The following is a 16,428-nucleotide window of genomic DNA, read 5'->3' on the forward strand; positions in this document are numbered from 1 at the left end:
CTCTATAATTACTAACACAGAGACTTTAAAATTTTATTAATTTATAGAGATATTAATTTATAAATTTTTTTTCTTATTTTTTTTTTCTATTTTTACTTATAAAATAAGAAAATATTTGATTTTACCATGTATACATTATTTAAATTTTAGAAATTTGATTTTCATATTGTTTTATTATCTTATTTGGTATATAATTATATATTTTATAGAATTCTTATGTAATTTTTGATATAAAACTAACAATATAATGTTAGTTTGTACTTATATAAAAACATATATTGATAGATTATTACTTTATGATTTTAATGAGACTATATATTTATATAGGAGTTTTAAAAATATTATTATCTTATTATTTTATTGATTTGTATTATAATTTACGCCGGTCCAAGTTAAAGCCGACGAAATTTATTAATTTATAGAGATTAGTAATTTATCAGATATTAATTTACCGAGGTTCTATTGTATTTTAGAATGATAAAAAGTTTTTTTTTGAGTAAACGTTTATGATTAAACTAACGTGCAAACAAAGAAGTGCATTAATCATTTTAACAAAGAGAGAGCAAATGGCGCAGAAACCACGGACGGTGATATGCGTCGGAGACATCCACGGATACATCTCGAAGCTCACCAACCTCTGGCTCAACCTCCAATCCTCCCTCGACCCATCAGAGTTCACCTCAGCCCTCGTCATCTTCCTCGGCGACTACTGCGATCGTGGACCGGAGACCCGTAAAGTCATCGACTTTCTGATCGCTCTCCCGGAGAAACACCCCGGCCAAACCCACGTATTTCTCGCCGGGAACCACGACTTCGCCTTCGCCGCGTTTCTGGGTCTGTTGCCGCGGCCTCGGGACGGATCCGAGCTGAAGGAGACGTGGAGGGAGTACGAGGATAGCGAGGAGAGAGAAGGGTGGTATAAAGGCGAAGGCTTTGAGGATATGCATCTCCAAGGGAGGAGGTGGGGTGGGAAGATTAAGGCTCTGTTTAATTCCGTTAAAGGGATGCCTTATAAAGGATCGATTTATGATGCTGGGTCCACTTTTGAATCTTATGGTGTTCCTCATGGATCTTCTGGTAATGATGATTCTCAAATCAATGTGTTTTAGGTTCTTCTCCATGGTTGTGGTTTATAAACTATTTGTTTGGATTTTGAAACTTATTTGTTTTGTTTTTACTTTATAGATTTGATGAAGGCAGTACCAGAGAGTCACAAAAAGTTCTTAACCAATATGGTATGGGTCCATGAAGAGGTATAAGGGATCTTTATCCTACCACTTTATCTTGTGGATTGTGTGTATGAATAGATATTAGTGTAGTGGTAATAAAGCTATAATAAAAAGTAGAACTTTGGACTTAGTGATCAAATCTTTTGCAACTCATTAGAGATTTACAGCCATGCTAAGCTATTATTGGAGGGAAAATGTGTAGTAATAGCAGTCATGTGTTCGTATTTTGTTGATTTCTATTGCAGGATGATGTTTGTCTAGAGACCGAGGAAGGGGTAAAGCATTGTAAGTTGATTGCTGTACATGCTGGTTTGGAGAAAGGGAACAGCGTAGAAGAACAACTAAAGCTTTTGAGAGCTAAAGACACGAGCATTTCCAAAGTACCTTATCTAAGCGGTCGGAAAAGCGTTTGGGACATCCCACAAGTAAGTAAATAAATAAACATTTAAAAGAAACCAAATTTTTGGTGTTAAAGAGCTTTGCTCGAGTTTTTTCAATCTGTTTTTTATGCTTTTTGTTTTTTCAGGAGCTGGATGATAAAGATACTGTTGTAGTAAGTGGTCACCATGGGAAACTTCACATGGATGGCCTGAGATTGATCATCGATGAAGGTGGTGGATACCCGGAAAAACCAGTGGCTGCGATAGTTCTTCCTTCTAAGAAGATCATCCGTGATACTGATAATGTTTCTAGCTGAGTTTCTTTTGTTTAATCCATTGTAATCAAGGTATACTTGAATTCCCAGAAAGAACTAATAAGAGCCTACCGTTCAGTTGTAAGAAACGTTTAAAGAAAAATGGTCACAGTAGTGAGTCTAGTGACCGCTCACAGGTAAGGGAGAAAACAACATAATGGGCCTATGAACATTCAAAAGCCCAATGATTAGTATTTATTTCTGCTTTTATCCTCGCAATTCAGTGAAGCCCACGTGAAGAAGGGTGGGTGATATGCCCTTGTGCACACCCCATGTAAACATTTGCTTCATTTACAATGTATACTATTTTAATTTTCAATTTTAGAGAAACTATGCAAGTCATAAGGTCCTAAACTTCTTTGTTATAAAAAAACCAATCTACTGCTTTAGCAAAAAAAATTGTTGATTATCTTTTATAATCAAGTTTATGTTTCCTTTCGTTCCTTACCCTCGGATCCAGTAGTAGTCTGGAAGGAAGAAATGGACCCAATTAAAGGAAAAAGACAGATAAGAAAAGGAGTTGTCAGGAATGTGCAACACACATGCTAACTTCATTTTCAGTATTTTAATGACAGCTGTTGTTTTACTTCGGTTGGTTCACGTGAACCGAAATTTTTTTATCATTATGAAAATTTGTCCAAGATCTAAGCGTATTACCATATTCGGTTCATTTTTGTTTGTTTCTTGAGATCACTCAGTGATGAAAGTATTAATCAAATTTAAATTAAAGCTTACAGTAATCTTGTTGATAAACTTTTGCATGTTTGCGGAATGGATCGTAAGAACTTTTTTTAAAAAAACATACAAATTGGCGCGTTAACACTACGCGCCCCCAATTTTCCTCTCTAACCCTAAGGCTCGCGACTCCGCCAATTTAGCTCCGCTAGCCTCTCCGGTGCCTCTCGGCGCTGTGAGAGGGCCATTGCCGACCCCGTCATATCCAAACTACCTCTCCGGTGTGGGTTCCGTTGGTGAAAGGTTTCGTTGCTGGTCGTCGTACACGTTTCTGCAGATTCGTTTACAGTTCGTGTGCAAGGTGAGTTTGATTTAAGTCTTGGCTCCTTTAGCGACTGGGCCGGCTCTCTGAATCTCTCCTCCGCCGGCGAGCATGTCTCCTCTTCCGACATCTAGGTTACCCTGCCGGCTTGGTTACCAAACGTCGCTTTTGGCCATATCGCTCCAAGGTTACCCGGGTGTGCTCCGCCTGAGCTAGAGGTCTCGGGACCTCAGACTCTGATGTGAATTTGTTTCCATAGAGTCAAGATTAGGCGTTCTTTGCTAGTGAGTGATGCTTTAGTTAGCTCCTCTTCCCTCCTTGGTTGATTGATTAGGCGTTGCTTGTGAGTCATGGTTCGATGTGCAGGTTTAATCGAGTATGGCAGTGGAGATTCTTAGTTTTCTTGTAGTTTTGGGCTGTACTTTGCGACTGGAGGAGGTAGTAAGACCCGGGAGGTGGTGATGCTGCTCCTTTCTCTTAACCGGCTTAGAGGACGAGTGCGGTTAGGTTAGTTGAGCGCTATTAAGCACCCGTGGTTAGTGTTGTCCTAACTTTGCTGGAATTTGGTTTCGGTTCTTGCCCAGCTCGGATTTTGAGGTGGGTCCTTGAGCGGGCTTGTCTCTGTTTCTATAAGGAAGGTAATTATTCAGGCAGCCGGATGAAACAGCTTCCTGTTCGTGTCGTGCTCTCGATCTCTTGTCTTCTGGGTCTCTCCATCCTTGCCTATATCGGTTTGATCTCCCACCTGACTTATCAAGATTATATCGTTCCTTGTTGTCCTGTTCGCTTCCAAGCAGAACGGCTTCAGTGTCGATTGTGTTTGATTACATGTTTTTTAGACTTTTTTGCCGTGTAATCAAGTTTAAAGGTCATACAGTTTGTTTTAAACATCTTGTAAACCTAAACATTCATTTTCATAATGATATTTACCATTTAGCAAAAAAAGAACTTTTTTTAACTTAAGACTTTCAATTAAAAACATAATGGATTACAAAGTAAGGTTATGATGCTTTAAAGTTTGGTAAAATTTGCATGAAACACATTTCATGATAGAATAAGTCTCAGATCTAAAGAGTCTTTAAGCTGAAACTAGATTGATGAGGGATATAGAACATAAAAGATTAATCCCCAACCTTCTTACAAGTAATCTTACAACTCGTACCCTAAGTCTTGTTTACCACAACGTGTACAAGACCAACTGGAGGTAAATAACATCTATAGAATTTTCTTATGATATATTCATCCTTGTTTTCATGTCCTAATCTAAACACTTTAGAAGAGATAGATATATCGAGTATGCCATCAATAAGAAACTTAATTCACTGTTAAAATGTTTAGCGAGATCATGCAGAAGCAGTTAATTAATTATTCAAACAAATAATTAATCATATTCATAATCACTTACTTTCAGTTCAACCAACTTCAATCTTTTTATTGAAGATATAAAATTGCAAATCAACAAAAAAGTAACAATAAGAACAAACAAAATCCAAGTTGATACCTAACTTGACAAAATTAGGAATTCATTATAGTATAAGATTTTGTTATTATGTTACGTGAGAATTGGACAATTTCGCTGTTGTGTCATGTGTGCATACAACTTCAGTTAAAATTTGGTTGTTTGACACACAATCTAGTTGTTCAGCAGAAAAAGTGTGTTTCTGTGTGTATATATTGTTTTTATTCATATATGATAAATAATAATAATAATTTGCCTCAAGATTTTCCTAATTACGAGTCAGACAGTGTCTAGATTCTTTACAAAACCAGAAAAGTTTCAGACAGCATCTAGCCTGACTACTCCTTTGACTATTTATATATTATCCCCATACATATATATATATATATATATATATATATATATATTCGTGTTTTAACAAATACAATTACAGAAAGTTTTTTTTTGTCTAAATACAATTACAGAAAGTTTCGTTAAGATCTCTAGTTGGATCGTTGTAGCGTCCATTACCTTTTAAGATGTTTGTAAATTCGAGTTCTACAGAAACCGAATTTATGTATTTACAACTTCAAAAAAGGCTGAAAGACTGCACTAACTTGTGAAAAGCAACCAGAAACTATCAACTTATTGTTCAGTGCTTATGTAGATGTTGGATTATCTTTGCTTAGACCACAGCTTCTGACATCTTGTTTCTCTCGGCATTCAACATTTTCTATAATTTTGTCACCCATTCTATTCAAACACAATAAAATCTGATTCAGCCTTTTTATTGTGTGAAATCAAATATCCGTTGCCAAAAACGAAATCAAATATCCGTTACCAAAAAAAGAAATCAAATATCCAAATTAATTTGTATTCTTTCAAAAAGCTATTGGCTATAGTACAAAAACACATGCTTAATGGAAATATCTCGGGTGGGGCAAAGAGTCTCTATGTATTGTCTGAATGCGCAAGTTTACAATTCATTGCCATTAAATTTTTTATATTATATAATTAGTATCTAGGCGTGTAAAATGTAGCATTTGGAAAATATATATGCAAATACAGTGACAACACTCGTTTCGTAGGGACCAGAATCTTTGGGGATGTCAATTGAACTAGCGTAACAGCCAAAACACGAAGATACTTCTCGTCTTTCTTCTTTGTCTATATGAGAGACCTATCAGTGTTTTGTTTGCTTTTCTTCGTTTATTACGATGATGATAATTAATAACATAGATGGGTAATAAGCTTTATGTTGTAGCTAAGGCTCAACAATTGTTAACATTTCCATCAATATATTGCGTCATAAAGTAAGAAGATCACGTAATAATCAATCACAATTAACTAGGATATTTCGTAATTAAACCATCTGGCATGGACAGGGAGACATACATATGACATATCGTTGATTTCAAAGAAAAATAATTGAAAGTATGAGGTCGATAAGAGACAGCAAATCATATTTCGTGACACCATTAAATTCTAATTAGTGCTGATGTTGGCAATTAGGTGTAAAGTCGATATCCTTGCTCAATCAAATTCATAATCATCGCATTTAGGAGTATTAAAACCACCAATTAAATTTTGCACAAAATTTCTTAATAGTACTACATCGTTGAGGATATTCAGAATGTTACATTATAGTATAGTTTTTTGTTTTGTTTTATTACTAAACAAGGACAAGTTGGGATCCATAAAAGAATGTTTAATAATTAAAAGGATAAAGTATGGGTGCCAAATGATAATCTGATGCATGCGCTAGCAAAAGACACCGGTTTAGTGGGTCCTTGATGGCAGAGAAGCACACGTCGACTAAAGGATCAGCCTCTTTCTATACGTTTCGATCGACTCCATCCTCACCTTACATCTAAGTTCTTTTTGCTTCGAACCGGGTTATTCCCGACCAAAGTCACACATAGAAATGACTCAAAAAACAGTGTTTCTGAGCAAACCAAACTAACTCATGTATCTCTTTTTTTATACCATGTACACGCACCTTTGCAAGTTTGAATCATGAGATCTCCTTTTACATGAAAGTCTGAAACCAATCTAAAATTCAGTGTCATCTCAAGTTTTCATTTCTCTGTTCGACCTCTCACCCATTGATCCTGAACTACTAGTTTTATTAAAATAATAATTAACCGAAAACATTATAAGACTTAAAAACAATTTGTGAGATAGTACATATATGGTTTTATGTCAATTTGTAGGTAAGCTATCTTTCGAACTATATATATAAACAACAAAACCTTGTAAAGTTTATCCATTAGTTAATTATTGGAAATTAAACTATCTGCAAGGTAATATACTTCCAAATTAATTTGTGGGACAAAAGAATTTCAAATCTCCTAAATGCGGAATAGATTGAAAACCCCACCACTAGAACAGTGTGACTATTATATATCTTGAGATGATGGCTAGCTTAGAGGAATATAGTTCTATTGAAATAAAAGTAAATTCCATTAAGGAAAAGAAAAAGAGTGGATATAAAAGAAATTAAAAGAAGGATTCTTGCTTCGAAGGCCCGTAGTTGAAGCCGTTGGCTGCTACCCTTTGCCTTCGCATTTACGTTTCTTCTATTGATATCTTTTTATCGAAACAGTAATATAGTATAGCAAAATAATCAACAGAAGAATTAATGATTACTTGAAGACTTGAAGTTGACCAAAATGTATTTAACTTGAACTGTAAAAAATCCCATTTGATTTCCATTTTGGTATGTTTGACCACCGTTATAGTACAATTGTTTTAAACTTTGACCAAAAGGTTATAAACGAGGCACAGCTAGACGAGACAAAATCGCATAATTTGGTATTGACCAGTGGAAAATCAGAATTAAAGATAAATAAGTTTGGTTCGGTATATACGCTTTAGACGCGACAGCTGAGTTGTATAAAGAGCTGTCTACTCCGGTTTATACAGGTCACCCGTTTTGCTTCGCATCCAACGGTTACAAATCAGATTCTCCTCACTTTTTAAATATTTTATTTTATTTTGTAAAGAAAAATCGAATCCAAAAAAAAAAAAAAAAAAAAAATCAAAAACTCCTTTGTGGATCTTTTATCGGTTGTTGGTGGCAGTTGGGTAATTTCACCTAATGCTTTCTTCTCTGTTATCTCTTTTTATTATACGTTATATATTATTTAATTTATAAAAGTTACCCTTATATCATTTTTATGTAATTATCTCTATATATGTTCATATCACAACACTATTTCTGGGTTCAAAAAAGAAAAGCTCTCAGTCTCTATTTTTTTTCTATACCACAGAAGCACCTAGAACCACAGAGAGAGAACTAAAGGGGGTTTCTTTATTTAATTGTAAGAGTAAAAAGATGAAGGAGATGCAGGCGATAGAGACGTCACAGCCGACGGTGGCTGCTCCGGCACCGGCAGTGGTGCATAGCCGACAGCTAGGGGCACAGCTGTCGGGAAGCATGAGTTTCAGCAGCCAAATGTCGAAGGAAGACGAGGAGATGTCGAGGACGGCTTTGTCTGCTTTCAGGGCGAAAGAAGAGGAGATCGAGAAGAAGAAGATGGAGATTAGGGAAAGGGTTCAAGCTCAGCTCGGTCGTGTCGAAGAAGAGACCAAGCGTCTCGCTTTGATCCGTGAGGTTTGTTGTCTGAAAAAAATCTTGAATTTTTTAATTTTTAATTTTTGAGAATTGTGCTTCGATTATTGTTTTATTTTTACATAGAAGAAAAAAACTGAGCATTTGGGGGTTATATACAGTATAGCTATGTAGGTTTTGATTCATGTTTTGGATTAGTTTGTAGGGGCCCCAAAGTATTGAAATTTTCAAGATCTGACATTTACATTGAACAAAAAAAAAAATATAGCTTTTCTTTTGGGTTTTGTGTGATTTGTAAGAGAAAAGATTGGGACTTTTGTTGGTGTTTCAACATTTTTAGCATTAATAGTTAAAACCCATTTGGTAAAATATGTGTTTTATGGATCAAAGTTCTTTCCTTTTAATGAAAACAACCATTTTGCTGATGATGACTAAAAAAAGCTTAATGGTTGTTTAGGAGCTTGAGGGTTTAGCTGACCCCATGAGGAAAGAAGTTGCTTTGGTTAGGAAGAAGATTGATTCTGTCAACAAAGAGTTGAAGCCGTTGGGTCATACTGTTCAGAAAAAGGTAAAAGGCCGCCAATACACATAAACCAAATCCATTATATATGTCTTAATGTCTGGTTGAGTATTGATTATTAAGATGCTAATCTGGTTGGTGTGTTTAACAACACAACGTGCAGGAACGAGAGTACAAAGAAGCTCTTGAAGCATTCAACGAAAAGAACAGGGAGAAGGTGCAGCTCATCACCAAGCTTATGGAGGTTAGTCATCAAATTCTAAAATCCTCTTCTTTCAAAAATCCTGTTTTTCTTTAACATATCTTGTCTGCAAACTGAACGTATTCATCAAACCAATCGTGCGTTGATCTTTGTTCATTATATATATTCACTCTGTTTTGTAACTCTCTGACTTAACGGGTCTTTGAAACCAATGATTGATTCACAGCTGGTGGGAGAGAGCGAAAAGGTGAGAATGAAGAAGCTGGAAGAGCTAAGCAAGAACATAGATTCTATACACTGACTTTGAATCCAAGACAGGAACCAAAAAAAAAAAGCTTCTTTGGGGCCAGAGACACCATTCTCTGAGTGTTTTAACTCTACGTTTAGGTTTTGTGATGGTTGAATGTAATTTATATTTTTATAATCGTCGTGTGTTATATTTGCTACTACCATCTTCTTCTGTTAGGGTTTTCTGGAGAATTTATAATGTTCTTTAGGAAGTAACTTCAAAAAAATACTCGTCGAGATAGGTTTGTAACTAAACACTACTCTCTTTCTTCCTTTGAATCCTCTTTCTCTTGTTTGTGCCTTTATATAGTTGGACTTTACATTAATGTTCATACGTTCTTGCAGCATAATTAAAACGAGTTGTTAAAATTGAAATTACGTTTATGTAACCTGCATATGTCGGTTTTGTTATAAAGACGACAAAATGTACAATGTATAGCCGTTTTTTTGTCAACACGTACAGGCGTACAGCCGTTTATCTCATATGATCATCGTCCATTATAAATTTAGCAATAAATTCGAGTGAGATTCTAAAAATTAGTTGCATCAGCCACGTTTATTTCATTATTCTAGTGAGGGCTTTGACAGAAGAAAATGAAAAATATTTTAGGGAGGGTGCACCAGTGAGACATTAATGATCAATGATGATGTTGAAATACCACAATGGGAGACAGAGAAAACGTCATCAAAGTAGAAATAAAGAATAATCATACTTTCTGCAGCTTTTATTTATTAGCATCGCCGATGATATTTCATGTCACAGAATTCTAATTCCACTCCAGACATGTTTCTCAATGCTTTGATAAAGTACTTATTACACCACAAAGAATAGTAACAACCAATAAGATGTATCAATCGGTTGGAGATCTCTTTGAACCACTATATTTAACAAAAATAACTATTTACTTGGTGAAGTTCAAACATTAAACTAACGAACTATAAGAAGTAAAGATATATTTTTCTGTCTACAGTATAATGCATATACTGTATTCTGCCTGCGTAAAGACAATTTAGAGTGTCAATTTAGAGAAAAGACCATGCACAACCAGGCATCAACTACTATTACTCAGTTCATGACAAACGAATATATATTTTTGAATCGTCCACACCTCCACAAATCCATAAAATGTAGCTAATGTTGCAAATGGATTAAGTGTAATAGTTATGCAACAAAAATAAAGTACTAGTCTCATACCAAAGATAACAGTCTCCAGCATTTAAGGCCCCCATACATCCTCGAAGTGTCTTCCTACAGCTTCAAACTCCTGGAATGATATATAGTCCTCTTCTTGGGCAAGAAACAGCAGCAATTCCTCCTGACTCTCTTGACCTAGAGAGAGAAGAACATACTACACTGTACCTCCCCCACACGATCACAATTGCAATACTTTCCAAGACACAAGGAACCGTGCCTCCTCATGTCAGCATCAAATCCAACTTCTACCATGCAGGAATCCAGGATCACTGTTTTAATGAATTGTTGATAAATGTTCTTCGAGTCGGGATGGTGCTCCGATTTTCTCAAGCAACGAAGAATGGGCCAACTTTGCCTGTGTCAAAAGCTGAAATTTAACACTATGCTTGATGTGGGCTTATACGTTTCAATATGCCCACAATAAAGTTTGTAAAGGGCCCAAGTGCAAATAATGTCTATCCACACAGAACTCTCTTGTATCTCCTCCACAGACCCTATAAGTGATGAGGACTAGACAATGTCATCGCAGGTTTGCCCGAGAGGTTAAGGGGGAAGACTTAAGTTCTTCTGCACATAAGTGCGCGTGGGTTCGAACCCCACAGCCTGCATATTTCGTATTTTTATCCTTTTCGGATCTAGCTATGCTTTTGGAAGAGTCCGGAACAATAATAACTCACGAGATGCTTTTACTAGTTAAATTTGTCGCGTTTGGAATATTCTTCACCGAACAAACTTAACCTAGCGTAACCAGGAAGGTTGACTCACATAGTAACATGTTCCCTGTCATATTACCGACAAGTGTCGTCGGATTGATACCCTCGCAACTGATAGACAACAAACAAGTCATGAGAACAGATTTAACATGATTAACAAGTGAAAATATTATTTCTTTACACAAATAGCGTTCCACGTCGCTAATACATTAAAACATCACAACTCTGAAATTAGAAATCCAACCCCAAAAGTTCATCTTCCTTCGCACATTTGCCCCAACACTTTCGTCCTTCCTAACTCAAGTAGAGCTGATCAAGCGAGGATCAACCTCGACCCTAGCCACACCCGTCGGCGCTTCCTTCGCCACCTCAACCTCTCCTTTCACAACCTCCGCCGCAACGTCATCACCACCACCGCCGGTGTCCTTCTTCGTCTGCTCCTCGTCGTAGTTCGGGTCGCCTTCGTCCATCGCCGGCGGATCTGGCTGCATCTCGTAATCCTCCACCCGATCAGGCCCCTCCCACGTGTACTTCCCGCCGTGGCCGGACTTCGGCTGTCGCTTGAGCGGGATCCCGTCGGCCGGGTGCCTCTCCATACGTTGCACCCCTTTGTCCATCAGCTTCTTCTCGACTTGCTTGATCGTCTCCGGGTTTCGCGTCTTCAGCTCGATCTTGTCGGCGACTTTTCGGCCTTCCTCGTCCCGGTGCTCAGCACGTAGCACCACCGTGTTTTTGGTCTCGTCCACCGATACGGTCTGCATCTCTCTTCTGAGTTGGCTTATTGAAACTGCGTTTGGAATAGGAATCAGACTAATCACAAGTCACAACACTTTGCTTGCTCTGCGTTTGAGAGGGGAGAGTGTTTATATAGTGAGTGTGGATAAGAACGGATGGAGATTCTAGCACCTTCGTTGTCCTTCTCGTACATTACAGAAACATCGCTTTTTTGAAAAGAAAATTATATATTTTGCTTTTGTCTTCCTAACACAATCTCGTAATTATCAGTTGATCAAAAAAAAAAAATAGTAAAGTAAATGCTCTAAAATTGATAGTGAGAGATTATGTATTATTTTCTTAACTTTTATAACACTCGAATTTCTTGCAACTTGAACAGAAATGAAGAACCAAATGAAGAACCAATTCTTAAACTTATATAAAAGATGATACAAACGGGTAAGAATATACAACGGCATGTTAACTTAACTCAACTCAGATGTCATAAACAATGAAAACAAATGTAAAAGAAGTCTGGTGAATGGAGAGCAGCTCCATGAAGAGAGTGAAAACATTTTCCTCTCTTTTTTTTTGTCATCTTCATCTATGGAATATAATTACTATAAGATAAAAAGGAGCAAATAAAAGTTACAGAGAAAAAAGCGTTATAAATGAAAGCTCATCATACTAACTCACACCCCTCCCAGTCCTGTCGATCAAAGTACCGACTTGTTCTCCGCACAATGCCTTTGTGATGTTTCCAGCTTCAAGAAAGTTGAACACCACAACTGTTTTTTCACCCATAGAATACGGATCAGTTACATTACATTCAAGGTTTTCATGCGCTAAGTAGTCATCAAAAGGTGCCATTTCGAATAACCTATTAACTGAAGGTGAAATCAAAACCTTAAAAAACTGATGATAAAAGAGAGGAAAATATCAACCTGGAATGCTGTTCTCTTCACAAAAGTTAAGGGCCATTGTGTCCATTGTTGTAAGACCTCTAGAAGCCAAATCGTGGAATGTTATGTGCTCGAACGTGGCGTTACTATCTTGTGAATGACAATCATAAACACCCTCCACGTTTGTTCCTTTCACCATTGCCTCTGCATTAACTGATAAAAGTGTACACGAGATATTAAGTCAGGACCAGTTAGTTTTAAGGTTATTGAACAAAAGGAACTCTAAGACGGAGTAGAAGGAGTTCTACTTTCTATAGCTCGAAGGGCTGCAGCTGCATCGGATGATAAAAGTGGGTTTCCAAGCGTTGCACCAATGCCACCAAATATTACCACTCTGCCTTTATCTAGATGCCGGGTGGCTCGCTGACGATTGTAAGGCTCCCCGACCCCCTGAACCGCGATTCCAGTTTGTAACCGTGCCTGAACTCCCATTTTCTCCAGAGATGACTGAAGTAAAACAGAATTCATCACAGACGCCATCATACTGGTACACAAACAGAAAGTTAGTGTGCTGAAACAACACATCTCCGACATGTAGATATGGGAATCATAACAAAATAAACACAGAGACATGTTTATTTGAACAATCCATCTATAACATGTCGATAAATATAGTATGACAATCAAAATCCCTGATAAGTGTATATATGTTTCGGGAATAATGATATGTGTGGGAGCATTTGTATTTTGATGAAAATACAAACAAAGGTGCGAGAAATTTGGAGCATGATGAAGCTACATGGATAGACCATGAAAACAGATCAAATGCTCTTACAGTGTCTACGTGAATTGTTTTAGAACAAGCAAAACACATTGATACCATCGACAAATGAAGGGTACAAAAAAAAGCAAAACCTGATATGATATGCAGTGGTTCTATCCAAACCAGTAGCGGTAATCCATGTACCACCGCAAAATAAGTTCCGACTCCCAACAACTATTGCTACCTGAAAGAAAATAACTAAGAAAAATCATTAAACTGAACAAAAGGGGCAATGGAGAAACAACACCAATCTGGAACTAAGTGTTTACCTCTACACCAAGACGACAAGCCATTGCAACTTCTCTAGCAATCAGACCGACGATCTACCAAATCAAGACGAGAACTTAATGCCTCACCTAGACAGTGCAAGTACAACAGTAAAAAGTTCATAAATTCAGCAAGAATTATCAAAACCTTCGGATCAATGTTATTAGGACCCGTGCAGGCAAGTGCAGCACCACTGATTTTCAAAACCACTCTTCGCCATCTAGGGTTTGATGTAGCCTTGGACTTGACGTTATTTATCTGAACTCCAGGGCTATATGTCACCAAGGGATACCTGAAAAACAAAGAATCACAAAACTTTCATTTCCACAAAAGCAGATAAGAGAGTGAGCACTCAGCATTACCTCCTCGCTGGCTTGGCTGCATTCCCCAGCGAGCTGCCGCTTCTATCTTCGTCAGACGCGCCTTTCGTGGTCATTGAGTTACCAACAATCTCTTCCATCTTCTTGAACCAAGGCCAATGGCTAGCCGATGTTCCACCACTACTCATCCTATGCCTCTCTAGCTTATACCTCTTCTTAAGATTATCGATCTTGTTCTTACACTGTTCCACACTCTTGATCAGCTTCTCGCACCTCTCACTCACCGTCGCGGCGACGTCTTCCCAATCTCTTCCCCGGAGATTCCCTCTGTTGAGCTGAGTGAACTTGTCAGAGTACGCATCCAGCAAACACGTGATCGCCGCGTCGCTCCACTCCTCCCTGTCCTTCCTGTACTCCCCGGCCGCGGAGGAAGACGACGTCCTCGGCCTCTTGAAGCTACCGTACGGAGTCGTCTCGCCGCCGTTCGTCGTTCCTCCGTCGCTGAGCTCCTCCTGACTCTGCCTCTTCTCCAGGCGAACGCCTCCGATCCTGGATCTGTTCGCGTCCAGATCCTCGTCTCCGTCGACGGCCGCGTTGTTGTTGTTGTTGTTATCATACGGATTCGAACTCTCGTCCGTGGAGAAGGGATTCACGCTGTGAAAAGCGGAGGAGGCGACGACGTCGTGGTGGTGGTCTTCGTCCTCGTCGCCGTTGCTCTGGTGGTGAGGCACGTGGATCTGGTTCGAGAGCTTCGGGGCGAATCGTCTGGGAGCGTACGGCGCGTGGTGAAGAACCTGGTGGTGGTGGTGGTGATGTTGGTTAGGGTTTGATTGATCCTCTCCTAGGAGAGAGAAGTCGTCGTCACAGGAAGCCATGCCGTTAGGGTTACGTTCACGGCGCTAGGCAGCGGCAGCACCAGAGACGGCGTTATTTAGCGGTGATAGACAAGAAAACGGAAGGAGAGCACTTGAGTGAGAAAAAAAGATGGGCCGTCAACGGTTCCGTTAGGGTGGAAAAAGCCTTTAGGTAACTTAAACCGGTTTTAGTTTTAGTTGAAGCTAAAATCTCATGTGGGTAAGTAACATTCCTGTAAAGATTTCTATTTGCATTTCAATTAGAATAATGTTTTTTTTTCAATTAGAATAGAATATATAATGTTATTCAAAAAAAATGTTAGCCTTAATAGCAAAACATTATTCTAAAAGTTTCTATATTCTATCAATTAGAATAATGTTTTGCTATTAAAGAATTTCATTTGATGATTTTAAAGATTCATCCAAACACATATTTATCAAAATTTTATTCTATTTGCATTAAAAATCTGAAATTCTTAGTGTGTATGTATTGATGTAGATAGATCTAAATTCATTTATAACTGATTTCAAATGTCTAATCCAATATAAAAAATCCACCAAAGAAATAACAAACTCAAAAAGTGAATGTCTATCCGAGTTCGGATGAACCAGTGCTGATCTGACATAGTAAACTCAAATGTAAAGAAGATTAGAATATACAACAAGATATTGATGATGTTGAATATTTGTAGAGATCATATTATTGTTATTTATCTTTCTAATAAGATATAAAAAGAGCGTAAACTAAAGAGAAATATGAAAGAATGTTTCAGATAATAACTTTTTATTTTTTTTAAAGAGAAGAGTTTTACTATACCCGTTTCACATTCATTCCACTTGTATTCATATATTTTATGTTTATTATTGTTGTAATCAACTTCAAAAAAAAATCATCGTTGTCAACTTCAAATATTAATAAAACATATTTCAACTTTCAAAATTTTATTCATTGCATATTTGATATGTTAGCGCAAAACTAAACTTTAATTTATGAGTGAATCATGTGATCAATCATTAGAAAGAGAAAAAAAATTAATACAAAACTTCTCTAATAATCAACATGAAGGAAACTGAGTTCCTAGAGATTTACCAAAAATGAGTTCATGAAAGTTTATCAAAACTGGTTTATCAAGAGAATGAAACCTTTCAGATTACATTTTAATAGACCTAATAGACGCATCAAAACAGTTCAATGTTGATTGAACTCTTAGCAACACGCTGCAACCGATGTCACTGATCATCAATCTGAATACACATAAGTAATAACATCATATATGGTGTACTTAGCGATATTAGGACAAAAACTGGAAGGAAGAATATTTAAATAATAAAAAATAAATCGCTAAAACTCTGTTAGGATAAGATTATAGTTTAAGCATAAATTATGGATTAACAATTAATCTTTGTAACATTATAATCTAGTAAAACTGATTCTAAATATTTATTAAAATTTAATGTTATTTGCTCTTATATTTATAATTTGTCATTAAAATATTTTACAACCTAGTGTTATTAGGTTTTGTAATTACTTGATTAATAATTTTGAAATTTATTGTTATTCAACTAAAGATTAGAATAAAACATTCAAAGTATTGTGTTACTCAATTTAATAAATTTTATAGTTTTATTTGATTTGAAAGATTCTGAATGAATTTGGATTCATTTTATTAGCATGATATTCTTCTCAAAATCTAACTT

General features: G+C 36.9%; 4 protein-coding genes and 1 non-coding gene across 5 annotated transcripts; 3 read left to right on the forward strand and 2 right to left on the reverse strand.

Moving 5' to 3' along the window:
* Positions 1-514: 514 nt before the first annotated feature.
* Positions 515-2,046, forward strand: LOC108856210 (tyrosine-protein phosphatase RLPH2). The gene is made up of 4 exons (XM_057010358.1): positions 515-1,077; positions 1,186-1,253; positions 1,475-1,654; positions 1,756-2,046. Exons 1-4 carry the CDS (start codon positions 567-569, stop codon positions 1,924-1,926), a joined length of 930 nt encoding a protein of 309 aa, XP_056866338.1. The 5' UTR covers positions 515-566; the 3' UTR covers positions 1,927-2,046.
* Positions 2,047-7,564: 5,518 nt separating this feature from the next.
* LOC108805066 (uncharacterized) lies at positions 7,565-9,234 on the forward strand. The gene is made up of 4 exons (XM_018577017.2): positions 7,565-7,974; positions 8,390-8,500; positions 8,616-8,696; positions 8,881-9,234. The coding sequence occupies exons 1-4, from the start codon at positions 7,696-7,698 to the stop codon at positions 8,953-8,955; spliced, it is 546 nt and encodes a 181-aa protein (XP_018432519.1). The 5' UTR covers positions 7,565-7,695; the 3' UTR covers positions 8,956-9,234.
* Positions 9,235-10,662: 1,428 nt separating this feature from the next.
* Positions 10,663-10,745, forward strand: TRNAL-UAA (transfer RNA leucine (anticodon UAA)). The gene has a single exon. It is a non-coding gene; the product is annotated as a tRNA-Leu (tRNA).
* Positions 10,746-10,980: 235 nt separating this feature from the next.
* Positions 10,981-11,694, reverse strand: LOC108805067 (uncharacterized). Its single transcript, XM_018577019.2, has one exon. The coding sequence runs from the start codon at positions 11,609-11,611 to the stop codon at positions 11,150-11,152; it is 462 nt and encodes a 153-aa protein (XP_018432521.2). The 5' UTR covers positions 11,612-11,694; the 3' UTR covers positions 10,981-11,149.
* Positions 11,695-12,032: 338 nt separating this feature from the next.
* On the reverse strand, positions 12,033-14,918 carry LOC108856238 (uncharacterized). The gene is made up of 7 exons (XM_018630002.2): positions 13,919-14,918; positions 13,704-13,848; positions 13,559-13,612; positions 13,382-13,473; positions 12,775-13,010; positions 12,509-12,679; positions 12,033-12,352 (listed from the first exon to the last, which is right to left on the reverse strand). Exons 1-7 carry the CDS (start codon positions 14,749-14,751, stop codon positions 12,252-12,254), a joined length of 1,632 nt encoding a protein of 543 aa, XP_018485504.2. The 5' UTR covers positions 14,752-14,918; the 3' UTR covers positions 12,033-12,251.
* Between the last annotated feature and the right edge of the window lie 1,510 nt (positions 14,919-16,428).

The sequence above is a fragment of the Raphanus sativus genome, chromosome 5, assembly GCF_000801105.2.
Source record: "Raphanus sativus cultivar WK10039 chromosome 5, ASM80110v3, whole genome shotgun sequence".
NCBI lineage: Eukaryota > Viridiplantae > Streptophyta > Magnoliopsida > Brassicales > Brassicaceae > Raphanus > Raphanus sativus.

Coding starts and splice junctions, on each gene's coding strand:
- LOC108856210 (XM_057010358.1), top strand. CDS start 567: ATGGCGCAGAAACCACGGACGGTGATATGCGTCGGAGACATCCACGGA. Junction 1,078..1,185: donor TGTTCCTCATGGATCTTCTG/GTAATGATGATT, acceptor TTTACTTTATAG/ATTTGATGAAGGCAGTACCA. Junction 1,254..1,474: donor TGGTATGGGTCCATGAAGAG/GTATAAGGGATC, acceptor TTTCTATTGCAG/GATGATGTTTGTCTAGAGAC.
- LOC108805066 (XM_018577017.2), top strand. CDS start 7,696: ATGAAGGAGATGCAGGCGATAGAGACGTCACAGCCGACGGTGGCTGCT. Junction 7,975..8,389: donor GTCTCGCTTTGATCCGTGAG/GTTTGTTGTCTG, acceptor ATGGTTGTTTAG/GAGCTTGAGGGTTTAGCTGA. Junction 8,697..8,880: donor TCATCACCAAGCTTATGGAG/GTTAGTCATCAA, acceptor ATTGATTCACAG/CTGGTGGGAGAGAGCGAAAA.
- LOC108805067 (XM_018577019.2), bottom strand. CDS start 11,611: ATGCAGACCGTATCGGTGGACGAGACCAAAAACACGGTGGTGCTACGT.
- LOC108856238 (XM_018630002.2), bottom strand. CDS start 14,751: ATGGCTTCCTGTGACGACGACTTCTCTCTCCTAGGAGAGGATCAATCA. Junction 13,474..13,558: donor CTTGTCGTCTTGGTGTAGAG/GTAAACACTTAG, acceptor ATTTTCTTTCAG/GTAGCAATAGTTGTTGGGAG. Junction 13,011..13,381: donor ACCACTGCATATCATATCAG/GTTTTGCTTTTT, acceptor TTTGTGTACCAG/TATGATGGCGTCTGTGATGA.